Source organism: Thermobia domestica, chromosome 15 (assembly GCF_964235325.1).
Source record: "Thermobia domestica chromosome 15, izTheDome1.hap1.1, whole genome shotgun sequence".
NCBI lineage: Eukaryota > Metazoa > Arthropoda > Insecta > Zygentoma > Lepismatidae > Thermobia > Thermobia domestica.
In genome coordinates, this window is record NC_137468.1 from 195,853,120 (window position 1) to 195,871,565 (window position 18,446).

General features: G+C 36.2%; 1 protein-coding gene across 1 annotated transcript in view; it reads left to right on the forward strand.

Moving 5' to 3' along the window:
• The window catches only part of Fbxl4 (F box and leucine-rich-repeat gene 4), a 70,668-nt gene that overhangs the window by 31,038 nt on the left and 21,184 nt on the right, over positions 1-18,446 (forward strand). The window contains exons 4-6 of the mRNA XM_081740976.1: positions 6,564-6,876; positions 9,421-9,546; positions 13,760-13,884. Coding sequence (XP_081597102.1) covers positions 6,564-6,876; positions 9,421-9,546; positions 13,760-13,884 — 564 coding nt within the window. The remainder of the gene's footprint in view (positions 1-6,563; positions 6,877-9,420; positions 9,547-13,759; positions 13,885-18,446) is intronic.

Here is an 18,446-nt window from a genome sequence, read left to right on the forward strand (position 1 = left end):
TCTAAAATCTCTTAATTTTATTTGGGAGGAGCTTGAAGTTTATGAGTACAGGCATAACTAATACTGTATTTCGTTTCGTTTATATATTTAGCGATAATCTTCCGGATACAACCTTGAAGATCATTTTATACTGAGAATCAGTGGCGGATTTAGAAAAGTATTTTGGGAGGGTTTTTTTCTTACTAATGTTTAGTTTTTCTCGGTATTCCAAGTTCTGGAATACCGAGAAAGCTAATTAGATTAATTAAGATATGTTTAAGTGAATCCCAAAGTAAAGTCCGGGTAGGAAAATTTTTGTCCACGAGCTTCCACGTCCAAAATGGCCTGAAACAAGGAGATGCGTTGTCGCCATTATTATTTAACTTTGTTCTGGAATACGCCATAAGGAAAATCAAAGATAGCAACCAGGGCCTAGAGTTGAACGGCATTCACCAGGTTATGGCATATGCTGATGATGTAAATTTAATAGGGGATGATAGGAGAACAGTAGAAATAAATGCAGAGATCTTATTAAACGTTTGCAGGGACATGGGTTTAGAAGTAAATGCAGAGAAAACTAAATACATGGAAGTGCGTCGGGACCATAATACGGTAAACTGTGGAGGCGTTAAAATATTAAATAATACTTTTGATAAATTGGATACTTTCAAATATTTAGGATCAATATTAACAGACGAAAATCATATTCATGAAGAAATTAAATGTCGTCTAAAAGCAGGGAATTCGTGTTACTATTCGGTTCAAAATCTCTTGTCGTCGCGAATTCTGTCGAGGAATTTGAAGCTTAAAATATATAAAACGATAATCATGCCTGTTGTTCTGTATGGTTGCGAAACATGGTCGCTTACTCTGAGGGAAGAACATAGACTGAAAGTATTTGAGAACAGGATCCTGAGGAGAATATTCGGACCCAAGAGGAACGAGAATGGGGAATGGCGGAAGCTTCATAACGAGGAACTACATAGTTTATACGGCTTACCCAACATTGTTAGGGTCGTCAAGTCTAGGAGGCTTAGGTGGGCAGGTCATGTAGCTAGAATGGAAGAAAGTAGAAACGCTTTCAAAGTCTTGACTGGTAGACCCATAGGAAAACGACCATCAGGAAGACCTAGGCGCAGATGGGAGGATAATATTAAGATGGATCTCGCAGAGATAGGAATACAAAGTAGAAACTGGATGCAATTAGCTAAGGATAGAAGTCAGTGGAGAGCTTTTGTGAACGCGGCACTGAACTTCCGGGTTCCATAGGCCATAGAGTTAGTTAGTTAGTTAATGTTTAGTTTTTCTAAACATTCGTAATTTTTATTTGACTGCAGCTTAAAGTTTATGAGTAAAGGCATAACTAATAGATATTTCGTTTGTTTTAGACATTCCGTAATTTTGGGGAACAGGCTTCAGTCCGAAAGACCGCCCCCCCTAACCCTCGCAAAACCGTCACTGCTGGTAATTAGTAATAATAACGATTTAAAAACAATAAGAAATGAAGTCAGCCAACTCACAGTACACGCACTATTTCTACTTCATAGATGGAATGAAGAAAAGTTTTGTCAGAATGGTCGAATGCTGAGTTGAATTCCGGACTACTCAATAGAAGCGCAAAAGCTCCAGTCAATCATGTTTGTTGTGCAGTTGTATTTATCTTAACTTAAATATATTCCGTAGTCCTTTTTTTTGTGTGTGTATTGGTGGGGTGGGGAGAGTTCCATAATGATATGAAGGGTGTGAGCCAAGAACATGGTAACTAACAAATTTTCAATTGCTGAGTTACGCAGCATCAGATAGGCAGCAACGCATACCGCTTCGTTTAATCCCTCATGTATAGACTTATGTGAAAAATCAGCTTTTCGACTTTCAAAATGGATTGTGTAGCAGAAAATTTCTAATTTCTTAAAATAGTAAAATTATGGGTTACCATGTTCTTATCTCACACCCTTCATGTTCAATCCCTTGTTAAAAATACAGAAAACTTGAGGACTGAATAAACCGTGATGGTGCTTATATAAAACTGTAGAATTTCAAGAATATACAAAACCAAAAGCTCTAGGTGTGCAGCCTTTAAGTGTATCATATAAATCTAAGTATTTTTCTTATGTTTTATTTTAATTTTATTTTGTTCCAAAAAGAGGGTATGGAATATTTTGAAGTAAAAATACTACATAGAATTTTGCTACTTATTTGAGTATTTTTTTAAAAGAAGTATTTACTTTTAGGGTTGGCTGGTTTACACCAGCTGTTTTTCTTCTTTTTTTAAATAAACAACTGGTTTAAACCGAAAAAAAAAATAATAAAAGGTACGAAAAATGCGAATCGTGTGAACTTCATGGTGACGTTTCCATACATCAAACCATCTGCATTAGTTTTATTTCCTTTTCACCTTTTAATCAAGGTGTCACATGTTCAATTCTCGGTCAAACCACAACCCTTCTTTCATGCGTAAACAAAGTAGCGGTTCGGATGTCACTTTAAGCGAAAGTCTTCTCCTTGATAACCTCGGTATTACGTAAGGATGTTAAGCCTGAACATACGAAACGAAACTAAATTGTATATTTCTGCATGCCTGAATGCCTGTTGTTTTATAAAGAAGCCAAGGTTGCTTAAATATACTGATATAAATTGACAAAATTTATCGATTGCCTACGTAGCTTCCAACATTAGCTTGGATTGTACTTTCAATGATATGTACGCACTAAATTTGTAATTTAATACCTCAGTTTTAGCGTACTGATTATGATACGTTGACCTTTAAATTTTACATGCAAAGCAATAACAGGATTTTTTCCGTTATTGTTTTACATTTAGAGTAATGACGGGATTTTCCCGATGGCTAGGGCGGGAGTTTCTCAATTTAAGAAATTTACTGATCGGACTTCTTTAAGCTTATGTGACCTCTTCCAGCATAACCCCGTTGTTGCATAATAACACCAAGGCGAAACAAACTTATTTCTGTCAGTATGTAATATAAATACATAAAGCAAAATATCTAAACCCAAAAAAACCTGGTTTAACCTTTTCGGGATCCTATGGTACAATTTGTACCATATGCACTTTTCATGGTACATTGCGTTATTTCTCTTCTATTTGAGCTTTTTCGTCCGGGTTTTTTTTTTTTTTTTTTTTTTTTTTTTTTTTTTTTTTTTTTTTTCCAAGTCCAGAGGCCTTGCAGAAGACATTACGTATGGTTTCAGACCGTCCTGCGTCCAGACATAGGAGGTGATGACGTCATAAGTCAAAAATTTCTTTTCTCATTTTCTAAGCGTATGTTCAATATTTTTTGGCGGGCTTATTTTTCTACGTAGAAGATTGAAATTTTGCACAAACATTCAGTCCACGGAGTAGTATGTACCAGATTTTTTGTTCCGATGTCAGCGCTAAAACAGGGGGGGGGGGGAACCAGAGGGGCAAAGGGGTCAAAATAGGGATTTTTTTACCTCAAAAATCCCGTTTTTCGTCATTTTTCCGCCTTACATACATGATAGGACCACGTGAGTCATACCGTCTGAAAGGCAGTTCCATTCTGAAGAGAACGACGGTCGAATTATTATCCTAGGGTAATTAGGGATGTCTCAGGGAATTTTTATCCAAATATACTTCTGTATAGGGTAAAAGTGGGGCATGGTAGGGAAATTTTTTCTGGCGGGCCAATTTTTTCACGTAGAAGATTGAAATTTTGCACAAACATTCAGTCCACCGAATAGTATTTACCAGATTTTTTGTTCCGATGTCAGTGCTAAAACAGGGGTGAACCAGAGGGGCAAGGGGTAAAAATAGGGATTTTTACCCCAAAAATCCCGTTTTTCGTCATTTTGCCGCCTTACGTACATGATAGGACTACGTGAGTCATACCGTCTGAAAGGCAGTTCCATTCTGAAGAGAACGACGGTCGAATTATTATTCTAGGGTAATTAGGGCCGTCTCAGTGAATTTTTATACAAATATACTTCTGTATAGAGTAAAAGTGGGGCATGGTAGGGAAATTTTTTCTGGCGGGCCTATTTTTTCATGTAGAAGATTAAAATTTTGCACAAACATTCAGTCCACCGAGTAGTATTTACCAGAAGTTTTTTTCAGATTTCTGCGTAAAAACAGGGGGGTCCAGAGGGGCAAAAGTTGAAAAAAGGGAAAATTTGCTCCAAAAAATCCCTTTTTTCAGGAATTTTCGCCTTAGATACATGATGGAGACATGTGAATGGTACCGCCTGAAAGACAGTTCTATTCTGAAGAGAATGATTGGCAGATTATAGTCCTAGGGTAATTAGGGATGTCTCAGGAATTTTTTCCCTGAGATCATAGTGTTTTATGGTACTTTGGGGCATTGTGGGAATTTTTGATAAAAATTCTCCCGCCCTTACTATTCAAGATAGAAACTTGAAATTTGGCACACACATTCAGTATACCAAGTACTATTTATCAGATCTTTTTTTATGGCTACGATCACACAGGGGGGGTCCAGGGGGGGCCAAAGTTCGAGAAAAAATTTTTCCCTCCGAAATTTTCACTTTGACATTTTTTCCCGCTTCTGGTATATGGTATGAGCATGCAAGTGGTACCATTCGAAAGCCAGCTCTATTCTGAAGAGAATGAGGTATGAACCATGATCCTAGGATAAATAGTGACGATACAGTAGCTGCTTGACTGAAAGTCTAAAATATAGCCCAAAAAGCCAGGATCCGGAAAGGGTTAAACCAAAAAAGCCTAGTTTAAACTCCCCCCAAAAAACGGGTTTTTGGCATTTTCAAAAACAACCATGGCTCTTGCCAACCCTGCTTACTTTTGTGTGTAGGAGGTTAAAAAAATCTTATTATATACATTGGTTAATCCTTTGGAATTCATAATGTAAATATGTTGAGAAGTAAAACTGTTTGAAATATCTTTTCGAAATTCATGGTTTATTTTCGAGATTTTATATTATTATCGGCATCAACCACTAATTAAATGACTTTTTGTGTTGTAGAGAAGCGAAACAAAATCTGGTTTATCAATTTAAAGCAGAATTTTCAAAAAGCCCAAAATTTCCCAAGCAAAAAAGCGAAGCAGAAAAAACCGAGTTTTTTTTCCAAAAAAGCCTGTTTTTTTCCGAGCCCTTGCATCTCTAAATATATATATATATATATATATATATATATATATATATATATATATATATATATATATATATATATATATATATATATATATATATATTCAAAGATTAGATGAAAATCAATAGATAGATGACATGATCAAGCCATCCTTAGTTTTTTATTATTATTATTTTTTTTAGGAGGGTGAAGAAACTTAAAGGTAAATGGTCATGAGTAATTTTCGAGAAAATATGATTTTTTTTATGGCTTTAAAAATCATGTTTGTTGCCAATCATGATTGGTGTTTTTTTATTCTCCCATAAACAATTATTTATTTATTTATCTAATGTGTATGTAAAAATAGACTGTTAAGTGTCACATTGTGTCTTCGTCCAAAGGTGACACACCCATTCCTACAAGTAGAACACATAGTCCTAACAAGGACGCAGATACTACTAACTTATGTTTTAATCTTTAAAAAATGTTCTTAATCTTTAAAAAAGTCTCAGTCTGATAGCTATAGAAATGGTTTTAATGTACAAGGCCAGTAGAGGTCTGCTATTGAATTATAACTTTAAATCTTTTGATACAGTTAACTAAAAGATTTATTAATTACAAAAGAATAGTAGATACTAGTAACTGTTTGTCCCTATGGTAGGTAATCTGACATGATGACCCTTTCACAGTCCCAGAAAACGCAAAGTATCATTTTGGTGGTAGACTTCTGCACTCATACCTTTTTTGGGATGAGGGAGGAAATATGTTTCCATGATCTTTTCAACTTTCTCCTTCAAGGCGGCATCATTAGTAAAAGATGGTCTTCGAGATCTAGAGGCGTCCGTGGTGGTCATGTGTTCAGTTTGGAATTCCCGTTTCCACTTTGAAACCATCTCATAGGATGGTCTTTCATTCCCATAGACTTCTGCTTTGTTAATTTCCCCTGAAGATGAAGGAACTAATGATGCTCAGTGCCTTAAGCTTGTCAGTCATCACACCTTCAGTGATTTACATGCAAATAAATAAATAAAGCGTTGTTCTAATGAGTCTAGAATTTGCTGGTTAACATACAAGGACCCTACTATAAAATGTATGTCCGAGGGGGTTCGTTAATTGTCATCTTTTAGGTGCTTGCTTGCACGGACTTTTTTTATACCTTCTCGTATTTTTATCATACAGTTGTAGGCAGGCTAAGTACTCAGCATTCTTGCTTCACTGTCAGGAGGTTCTGAGTTCAAGTTTCGCGGCCAGCTGTCCTGATTTCTTCTCTATTCCACCAGGAGAATGTTGAGATTGTATTGTTCAACGTGGGCTTTGGCCAACTTATTTCCACTTCTTTTCCCGCTGTTGTTTACGTTGTTGATTATTCCAGTGTATTGTTGCTGTTGGTTATTGGTGATTCAATTAGATAAGGTCTTGCAAACTGTGTTTAGAAATTTGTTAAATAAGTGAATAATTAGAGTGAATTTTTATTTTTTATTTTTTTAATATTTATTTATGTTTTAGGTTGTTACGACTGGAATTTGATCAAAGTCACGTTGAATACTACGCGGAAATCGATGCTGTATTATTGGTAGGAACTATGAATCCAATTCCTCCGCCGGATAGACAGAGTTCGGATTCTGTTGAACGAAATGTGGGAAAACTAACAAGTGAAATATTAAAACTTGGAATGCATAAGATTCCAGATGTTGACCTCACGAAAGTGATCACCAACTTTCTCAGTCGGGAATTTCAGAATCTCCTTCAAGAAGAGAAGAAAATTGACTGTGAGGAGTCTCAGAAATCGTCCAGTAGTGGAAATTTCGGGATGTTACCGGTAAGTGTTGAGTCCTTGTTATTAATGGTATATTACATACTGTGACTTGTTTTCGTTCAGGGGCCACGGTGGCTCAGTAGTAGGGCATTCACTTCTGGTGCACGGGGTGATTTGTTCGATGCCATCTCGCGCCATGTGAACTTTGTAGTTAAAAAAACACCTTGTGCGTGAGTTTTCTCGGGGTTCTCCCATTTCCTCCCACTTTCTTCATTCCACTATTTCCTTCATTTCTCATCATCACCGTCCCTTTAGCCTACTCAGCACAAACGTGGGACGTAAAACTTAAAGTTTTTTTTTTTAAAGTTCAGGGTGTATTCATGGAAAAGTTAAGCGTCTGAAATGGTCAAGTTGGTTAAAATTACAAAGACTAGACTGTCAGATTGTAGATGCATATCAAGAGGGTGTGTTTTCTTCGCTTAATACTTCCCCTTCTCCCTGCTCTATTGCCTACACGCTTGTCTTTGGTACTGAAAGCATGCAACTGCTTAGTTATTTTTTTCTGTGTGTTTTGTGTTTCCGCGCATTCTCCACACAATTTTACTTCATCTACCGTAAGAAGAGTCTTATATGACACTAATATGTGAAGTGACCGTATCATCGTCACATGTTACAAGTAACGATAAATCATACGATGGATGGAGGAAATGGCTGTTCTACTACTAGTCATACTAGTTCTTCTTCTACTACTACTACTACTACTACTTCTTCTTCTTCTTCTTCTTCTTTATTAATCCGAATTCAGTTATGTACAGTGATTTTGAAAGAGTGGAGCAATGCATGACTGTACTGAGAATCGAAAACCCAGCAACAGATTGTGTAGATTTTTCGTCTTTAGTATTTCTGTAGCAGTAGTAATAAGTATATGCCTGTTTATTTAATTTTTGTGAGTAACAAACTTGACATGCTCACTTTACTTGATCTGAACACCGGTACAAATGTATTAACATGTTTGTTGTCGTCCAAGAATTTTCATAGTGATGATTCAAAGAAAAGCAGGATTATCTCTACAGTGGAAGAAACTTTTTTTTTTTTTTTTTAATGCATACATGCATGAGGAAGAGATTATCGAAATGTAGCGTCAATTTGTTCGTCACAATTAATTTTGGTGCTTCATTGAGTTTATTTCATTTGCAATATTTAATAACTCTTGATGAAACTTGTTTGGCACAGAATAGAAGCAGTGTTGCCAGATTGGGCAACAGGTAGCGGATTGGGCAATGCCCTCGCTACCAAAATTTCAAATTGGATGACACGTTACTTTTTGGGCTACTTTTAATTATCTGCAGACTATAATTCCTAAGAATGCGTTACTTACGTATTTTCACATATGAAATCACAAATTATTAGTTTAGTATACTACAATAAAAGTTCTGTCTCCTTGAGCCTAACCGGCATAACAATGGGACGTGAAACATAAAGATATTTCATTTCATTACAATAAGTTTTCGTTCTTGAAATGAGAATGAAATGAAATTTTTAAGTTTTACGTCCCACAGTTATGTCGGTTAGGTTAAAGGAGACGGTGATGATGAGAAATGAATGAAATGGTGGAATGAAGAAAGTGGGAGGAAACAGGAGAACCCCGAGAAAACCCCACGAGCACGGTGTTTGTCCACCACAAAGTCCACACGGTGCGAGCTGGGATCGAACCAGGGACTCCCAAACACCGGTGGTGAACGCTCTACCACTGAGCCACCGCGCCCCCTCGTTTTCGTTGTTGAATGTTATATTCACAACGCACAATAATTTTAGTAGAACTAACATGTTCGATACTAGTTTAATTCTTGTTTTAGTACTTTTTAGTCTTCAGATCTGGCAACACTGTACTTTTGTTGAGTTTGTGCTATTCCAGTTATTCCAGCTGACCGTGTTGATGTCTCAGTTAATACCTAGCGTAATAATGTACAAAGCTGTGTGAACGTGAATTGCTCATTTATGTTACTGTATTATCCATATTAACATAATGAATAAGTGTAGCTGCAGTAAAAATTTCCAAAATTTATGACTCCCAGATGTGAATGAATTAAAGAAGTGAGAAATAGTGAAAAATAAACGTTGTAAAGTGTATTTAAAAATCTGCAAAAGTGAGTTAAGCAAACATGTCTCCTTAAATTAGAAAGGTCGCTCATTATATAATGTCATGTCTATCCAGTTCATTCCGCACTACAGTTCTACTGCTTTTAATGTAGTATGGAGTTTACCGTAACACACCACGCTAACAGCCTCAAACTGCGGTCGCTGCCTGACTGTTGCCAACCCAGTCGTATGTATTTCTAACATCAGGTGTTTCTATTAAATCGATAAGAATATGTATGATTAGTATAGCTGCAAAATAATTCATTTTCGTGTTTGGGCTACAAATAGTTCAAATCCGTTAGTTTTAGAGCACAACATCGCTACTTTTTGATCTTCGGATCTGGCGACACTGAATAGAAGCACTCGCAGATAACAAACCGTTTTTATTTATAGTTCACAGACTGAGTGAATGTAAGAATGTTACACAAAAGCTTTCGTAACAATAATTATTCCTTGTTCCTTTTTCAGCATGAAGCTGTAGTGAAGATCTTCAGCTACTTAGATTTAACTTCCTTGTGTAGATGTGCTCAAGTTAATAAACACTTCAACACAGTTGCAACTGATACTGTCCTTTATTCAGAACTAAATTTGAGAGTAAGTACTTTTCTAAGGCTTGTCAGCGAACTTAAAAAGTTCCTTACTGAATTCTCTATATCTGTGTGTCTGTCTGTCTGTCCGTCTGGGATTTTTTTTTTCAGTTTTGAACCCTGCATTCGATAGAGTATCAAAAGTTATCTGAGAAAGTGATTAAATTTTTCGGATCACTCTTACCGTTCCCGAGATATTGGCCAAAAAATGGCCGATTTCCAGAGATTCCATGAGCTATATCTCGGGAACCATAAGTTATAGAGACATAATATTAGTGTTGATCAATACCTAAGAGAATTGTAAATATTTTGGTACCAAATAGCAACCAATTAGTTCCGGTTTCGAGCTCAAATGGAGGACAATTCCTCTCGGATGTAAGTCAAGAAGCGGTTTGGATTCCGCTTCAAGCTTATGTTGCCCCTTCCAGCATAACCCGGTTGTTGTATAATAACACCAAGGCGAAACAAACTTATTTCTGCCCATAAGTGATATAAATACATAGAGCAAATTATTTAAACCAAAAAAAACAGTGACGAACTTGACAAAGTTATTTTAAGAACGGAAAAAGTACACGTCTAGGGACTCCCCTAGTCCTGTGCATCCAGCCGGAATCAGTTTCTGCGTAAATATGGCATTCGCAGGAGTAAATTTGTCAGAACACTCGTTGTCTTTGTTCGTGGCCCATGAGTCCAGCAAGAGATAGATGTTCTCCCTGTTGTTTGAAATGCTGTCCCAGAACACTTTGGTATAAAACTCCGCAAGCTGCGCTTTCGACATATTCGCTGTCCTGGAGGCAAAGAATCTGATGTTTGGCAGATCGGGGCTTATTGTTGGCGAATTTTCTGTTTCCTCCGGACACTAAGATACACATTTCCCCGTCAGTGGTGATGACTGGCATGATCATAGATGAATGACTGGTGAAGGCAACTGACCCCACAACTACTGGGACAGGAGTGATTCCCTATATACATAGAAGATACGGCAAAAACGCTTTCTTTTTTGTGTTTGCCATAGAATCATATGTTACCTTTGAAGCCCCATCATTTTTTCCCTTTTGGCGGACTGCAGCTAATAACTTAGTAATTAACTAACTACGTGATGCTCTTTAAGGATATATAACTCTTATTGCGCAACTCGAGTCCTGATATCGTACCCTTTACTGCCAGTAGTATTGTGTGGCAGAGAGAAGGAACAGGAACACAGTGGCTTAGTGGTAGAGCGGTCGATTCTGCAGCAAGGGATCCCTGGTTCATTCTTAGACTATGTGAGTTTGTGATGGACAACGTTTGACGTGTGTGTGTTCAAGGTTCTCTCATTCCATCTTATTCTGATTTCACCATTTCTTCCTCAATGCCACATCTTCCATTAGTCATTCGTCGCCGTTAGCCTAAATGGCATAACCATAAGCCGTTAAATAGAAGATTTAATATAACTTTCATTTCATGAGCAGGAAACTTGGTACACTTCGCTGTTTTGTAAGTTATCAGTAAAATAGCTGTTATAATATTTACAAATAAAAATGTTTGGTCCCGAACTCCTCCCAGACCGCTGCACCAATTTTTACTACATGAGAGGATCATGTAATAACTTAGGTATTTAGTATGTTACTTTAATTAATATACATATTGTAAGGGGAAAACGGGGACCATAATATATGCAAAAAATTGAGTATCTTAGAGCTCGTCAAGTTAGAAAGATGAGAAACTCGGTACATAAGCTCCTTATTAAAGCTAAAGGAAAACATGCCCGAGTGTTAATAAAAATTTTCAAGCATGTATCTATATAAAAAATATGTCATATGTCTGGAACAATGTGAACCAGCTTTTCAGATATATTATCTACAATTTGAGACACCTTTAGGGTAGGTAGAAAAGGGATGATACGTAAAATTAAACGAAAGCAACCGATATTAGTGCCAGATACATAGTTTTCGGGATCCCTGACTTGAATAGCGATACTCCTGATGCAATTTAAGTTCAAATTCAGCTCCCAGTGTGGGTAGACACCTACCTCCCATAGAAGTGAAAGGAGTGGCATGTAAAAATAATGGAGAACGACCGACATTAGTGTTAAATCCATAGTTATGGGGGTCGGTGAGATAAATAGCGATAGTACTGATAGTAATAATTCAGTCCCCAAACGGCACGGGAAGCGAGAAGGGGCTTAAAAATTGCTCAGAATGACCGAGATTAAAGTCGAATCTATAGTTTTCGTTTTCGTTACTAAGCTGATTGGTAACATTCCCGTTGACATTTAAACCAAAGTTTAGGTGCGTGTCAGCTAGCCCGAGAATCTTAATATTTATTTATTTAGACGTTGCTGTCTGTTATTTATTTACGAGGGCTAGTCAGAAAGTTGTAGCTTTGTACTTTTGGCATATGTGATTTAATCACTTTGAATCTTGTACAGCACATTCTTTAGGTTGCCTAATTATAAATCTAACAATTGTCAACACGTCTTAACAGGCAGTGTACGAATAGTGTAGTGGAACGGAGGAATGTGTAAATGATCAGTTGGCGTAATTTCACAGATCGAACAATGCTCAACTATCAATTTCATGTGTAAATGGGAGAAAGTCGGCTTCAGAGACTCTGATAGCCGTAAAAATAGTTTAGCACCAAGGGACATTCGGCTTTTCCCAAAGCTAGAAATGTACACACATGTCCAAAATTATTGTCGCATGTCTATAAATATGTTGTTCTAGGAATATAATTTGATAATGAATTCGCCTGGTATTTCTTATAATGTTAGTATGTGTATAATCGACAAAGACATGTATGTGTCAAATTTCATGTCAAAAGAGCAGTAAATAAGAACAATAAAACGAAAATAAAACTTCATTGTCTATTTAGCAACATTTTATTTTACTCATTATAATTTTCGTATTTATAATTCTTTTCCTATGAAATTTACTACAAATATACATTTTCCGATTATACACAAAGTATCAGTATTAAAAGTGCGCTGCAAAATCATTATCAAATTATATTCTTACAAGAAGACAGTTATAGATATGCGACAATCATTATGGACATGAGTGTACCTAAAAGGTATTCGTCAAAGAAGAGATCAAAAGGAACGCGACGGCTGAACTTCCGAAGATAACAAAATAGGACTTCCGCCGGTGTTTCCACCAATCGCAGGATCGCTAAAACTAGTGTGTATGTGTTCCCGAAGGTGTCTACTTTGAAAGCGATTGAGTAAGTGTGTACGTATATTGTGGTAATAGAAAGCTGCGGCAAGATTCCGAGAACTTTCTGACTGCCCCTCGTATTTCACTTAATGACAAGGGCAGCATTAGTATCATTGCTGTTTGTATTTATTTGTTTATTTATTTCATTCGTAGTTTTACTTCCAAATATTTTGCATAAATCATTCTCCCCGTGCAAATAACGGGCATTTCAGTTAGTCATTCATAAACAGTCGGTCAGAGTTACTAGCCTAAGGGGAGTTCGAACTCACTGTACCTTAACAATATTAGAAATATTAACGTTTGTACTTCCGAGCGAGCTTATAGCGAATACCAGTATTACCTTCAGATTAACATAGTTTGATTTTCTATGATTAGAATGTGTGCATCTTTATTTTCAACGTAGCAAAAATCATATTTTCTCCCAAACAGCCGTGAACCACGTTTTACATGTTTCGCAGAGAGGCTATTCGTACTAGAATTTACTCTCAACTTTATTGAATTAATGTCCACTGATGAATCATACGGCTTAGAAAAGTATCAGGTGTGTCTATCACGGATGGTGCACGTAACCCACAAAAATAGATTCGGCGTGTACACCAATGAGAGTGTGAACATTAATCATTGCGGGCAGTATAGCCGCTCGCGGTGGCTCAGTGGTAGAGCGTTCACCTCTGGTGCATGGAGTCTTGGTTCGATCCCAGCTCATGCCAAGTGAGCCTTGTGATGGACAAACACCGTGTGCGTGGGTTTTCTCGGAGTTGTTCCGTTTCCTCCCACTTTTCTCATTCCACCATTTCCTTCATGTCTTATCATCACCGTCTCCTTTAGCCTGGCCGGCATAACCGTGGGACGTAAAACTTAGATTTCATTTCATCCAGTATAGCTGCCTTGTTAGATTTATTGGGAAGTAATAATAATAACGTTTGACTTTTTATTGTACACATTGTAGTGTCATAATAGTAAAAATGTATCTGATTTTGATCCCATAGTACTATAGTTTATAACAAACGTTCTCTCCTGTTTCAGCCTCTTTGGCATAAAGTATCAAATAAAGTACTGAAAGGTCTGCAGAACAAATGTTGTTATATGCAGAAGTTGGACATTTCGTGGTGCGGAAACTATGGGAAGATAGACCCTGCAGCATTTATTGAGTAAGTAGAATATGTTTGTATGAGATGGTGTATCCTTCAAAAATGAATAAATGATACCAATAGAACCATACGATGTTATAAACCTTGCAAATGCTTGAAAGTTGTGTGTACAGCGTAACATAGTATATTTTGCTATGTACTAATTCTGCAAATAGATTTCCTTTGACATTTAAGTATATTTAATACATCCGTTCATTTCGAAATCGAATTTGAATTACATGAGAGGATCCCGATATATATATATATATCCAGATTTTGTTCCGTTTTTCTTAGCCGTATCGTTCCATTGTTAATTTTACAAGTAGTGTGTGCGTAAATAAAATGTCATCATTAGGAAAAGTCAAACAACAATCTGCCAGCTAACCGAGAATTTTGTTACATGTACAGTAAATAACTAATAACAATTCCTTCAAGTAAAATAAAACAACTGCCATTGGCAATAAACAACTTACCATTTAAAGCAGCAAGAATTCGTTGTTTATTATTTTCTCGAAACCTACACGTGAGAATTCCCTTCATCCATGTCATTTTTAATTTCAGTGTAACTTTTCAACTGTATATATGTCTTAAATTTGGAAAATATTTTAGGTATACAAATTGAAATTAAAGAGTAAATGTTAACTTTAGACTATATGTCAAAACCACACTATATACTGTCGTCTAAGCTATATTGCAATAATTACACTATGTACTGTCGTCTAGGCTATATGTCAATAATTACACCATGTACTGTCGTGTGGGCTATATGTCAATATTTACACTATATACTGTCGTGAAGACCACATGTCAATATTTACACTATATACTGTCGTGAAGGCCACATGTCAATAATTACACTATGTACTGTCGTGAAGGCCACATGTCAAAAATTACATTATATACTGTCGTTTAGGCTATATATCAATAACTACACTAGGTACTGTCGTATAGACTATATGTCAATAACTACATTATATATTGTCTTTTAGACTATATGTCTAATAACTACATTATATACTGTCGTCTAGGCTATATATCAATAACTGCATTATATACTGTCGTTTAGGCTATATTGCAGTAATTACACTATGTACTGTCGTGTAGGCTACATGTCAATAATCACACTATGTACTGTCGTCTAGGCTGTATGTCAATAACTACTCTATATAGTGTCGTCTTGGCTATGTCAATAATTACACTATGTACTGTCGTCTAGGCTATATGTCAATAATTACACTATATACTGTTGTGTAGGCTATATGTCAATAACCTAGTATCATAATGACGAGTTTAATTAGAGTATATTTCAGTATGAATTTCATGTCAGTAAATGGCATGGTTCTTGTATAGCATCTGTAGGTTTATACATTAACTTGTTTTTATCCTTTTCCTGAAAGAATGCGCACGAGCTTTAGCACTGACGCAGATCATTTCATTCAGCTTATTAAGATATATCAGTTGGTCTATATCTCATCTCTGGACAATTGCATTTTATTACTCTTCTTATCGTTAAATGTTAGTAATATTGCTGATTTTATTAACCGCCATATAAATGTGACACGTTGAACTTAAAAACTATAATATCAAAGTTATAGCTAATGCTATTTAATATATATATATATATATATATATACAGAGGCGCATCAAGGGGGCTATAGGAGCTATAATCCCCCTAGACGCTCAGGTATACACTGGATAAAATGGACTGCAATCCTGTTTTACACTGGATAAAGCGGCAAACTATGGTTTAACCCCTCCTTTGATTATCATCTGGATCCACCACTGTATATAATATAGAACACTTACCTCCGATATTATCTGATTACAAATATTTATAAATTATCATCTTCTATATTTCAAAGACAAGGCAACCAGAACGAATTTTTCAATTACGATACGTAAATTAAGTTAGCACTAAAAATGACAATGGCGAGAACAAGACACAGTCCATAACTTCTTTCTTTATAATTTGAAGAGTGTAAGACATGTATCAGTGAAGCTACGAACATGTTTAAGCAACTTGTATTGTACATAATTGGAGTAGTTCTTGCTGTCTGGAAACTGGTTGGTCATTAAGATGAACCTAAAAATATTAATTTATGTTTATAAACTAGCTAGTGAGACACATCGAACATGGAATTCTATTTTGTATATTTATGTATACAGTGGAGCTCTGAATGTCCACGAGTGCTGTGAAAAAATTTTAACCTTCCTGCAGTCGCGCCCAATTATTTTGTATAAGTAGTCGCTACGGACTGACACTCCGCATGGAAATAAGTACGGTACGTTCTAAAACAAAGATAAATTGTAAAAATCAGTGTTTCCAACAATAGTGGACATTTCGAAGTTCAACTCTACTCTGATAAGCATAAGCCGATTGTGTGTAAAGTGTGGAAAATCGAGAATTAGGAAGAGTGATTTGCGTGTAGTAAATTACACTCATTGTTCACTGCGAAGTGAGAGTCCGCGGGAGACCACTGAATAGTTAATTACGGACGTCAAAGAAACCAATTTCAATCCAAGCCAACAACCGAAAAAATACAATAGGTTTTACAGTGAGAAGGTCGAAAATTAAATTATTGACAGATTTATTGTGCATCGTAATCCTATAGGCTCCTTGCAATTTGTGGATGAGTGACAGACTCTTGCTCGTTTGTTTTGATCATAGCTTTAACATTCTATGATCACTGACTTTGACGAGCAATACAAATAATAAAACATAGTTTTATGCTGAAATAGTGTATTTTTTCCGTATTTGCAGCTCATTTTTAGTCTTTTTTCCAGTTATCCGCGTTTTTTTTCTATCCGCTGTACCCTTGCCACCCAATTCCGCGGATAATCGGGGCTTTACTGTATTTAATTTCTTTTTAAGCTTATTAGTATTTTTCGTAAGTTCAACATAAGATACACACGTCTAAAGATTTTCAATTAATTAAAACATGTAAGGAAGATACAATTTGGTTTTTCTTTTGTTGGGATTTAGTGTCTTTTTCAGCGAGGCTATATGAGACGTGGATGTACACTTTATAGAGGTCTGCACGGGCCTTAATTCTTAGCCTGGGCCCGGCCCGTGAATTTATAATACGAGGCCCGACCCGAATCCGAAATGGGTTTTAGCCTTTAGGGCCGAGCTCATCTGAAAATCAAATGAGTTCGAAGTAAGCCCGAGTTACAGAAACTTAATAATTAATTTGTATTTTTATTTACAACAATTAGAGGTTTAATTTTGCAGTTTAAAACCGTACATGATTTCGAGAAAACAACGAAATAAAGATTATCGTTTATACTTACTAAATATATGAATTCTCTAAAGAAAAATCGTCATTTATATAAATTTCTTCTCTCTCTCTCTTTTAGCCTCGGTGCATAGACGTAGGACGTTAAACTAAATATTTTATATAATTTCATTTATATAAATTCTTAGAAAATGGAAACATGAATATTCCAAATCTGTAAAACAAAATGTCAATGTGTGTTAATTCTTGTGTAAATGGATGTGTACTGCACTCACTGAGATAGTTCTCAAAGCAGTCATTGTCGATCTGACTGCCCAAACTTTCATTCATATAAGCTAACTATGTTTATTTCGGTTACTTTTAGTTTTTCTCTCCACTACACAATTAGCTTTACTTTCAATTGCACAATGATAATCATATTTTTAGTGTGGGTGTTTCAAATTACAAATTTAGATGTGTTTTAAAAATTCTCCAGAAAGGACGGTCCGATAAATATCATGTACAGTATATTTACAAAGTTAGGCTCGAGAAATATGGTGGTATATTTAAAAATTTAAGATCCGAGCCCGAAGTTATTTATGCTTTGTAGGCCCGAGCCCGTGCAGACTTCCAACAGCTTAATATGGGATCCACACCACATGAGCTCCCATCGGGAATCGAACCCGAGTCTCCCCGCCAAAGACACATATGCTAACCATGTAGCCACGTGGAAACTCAATGGAAGATACGAATATGTAAAACTGGCAACTTATTGCTGTAAGAGGAAGATCGATTATCCTTTGAATATAGCAGCTGATCATATACAAATATCTTTCCTTTAAAAATATTAGGGCGAGTGTTAAAGTATTTTTTCTACTCTTGACAATTTAATATATATTGGATATTACATATTATCAGGAGTAAAAGTGAGGGGGATGCCGTCCTCCCACCTCAAAAAATATGTACGGCGTACCTCAGTTTCTAAAAAAATTACAATGGGCAAAGATAGGCAGGGGGAACGGCGTGGCCTGATGCCGCTACCTACCCCCCCCCCTCAACCTTTTCAGATCCACTTTTACCCTTATTATATGTTTTTGGAAAAATACGAGAGTCCCTGGTTCGATCCTTGATGAAAATACATATAGATCAGACCCCATTAAAGTGCATAGTTCATATCACCCTGATGCTGAAAAGGAGGTTAATCTCCAATAAAAAGAACATATGCTACTTGAAAATAATATGCTAAAGAAGCCAACAATGTGTCATTTCGAATAGGAAAGAAAATAGAGACCACAAGGTGCTATTTCCTGACATTTTCCAGATAGAGTTGTGAAATGTCCATATGATCGGCACTCTTACATCCCAACC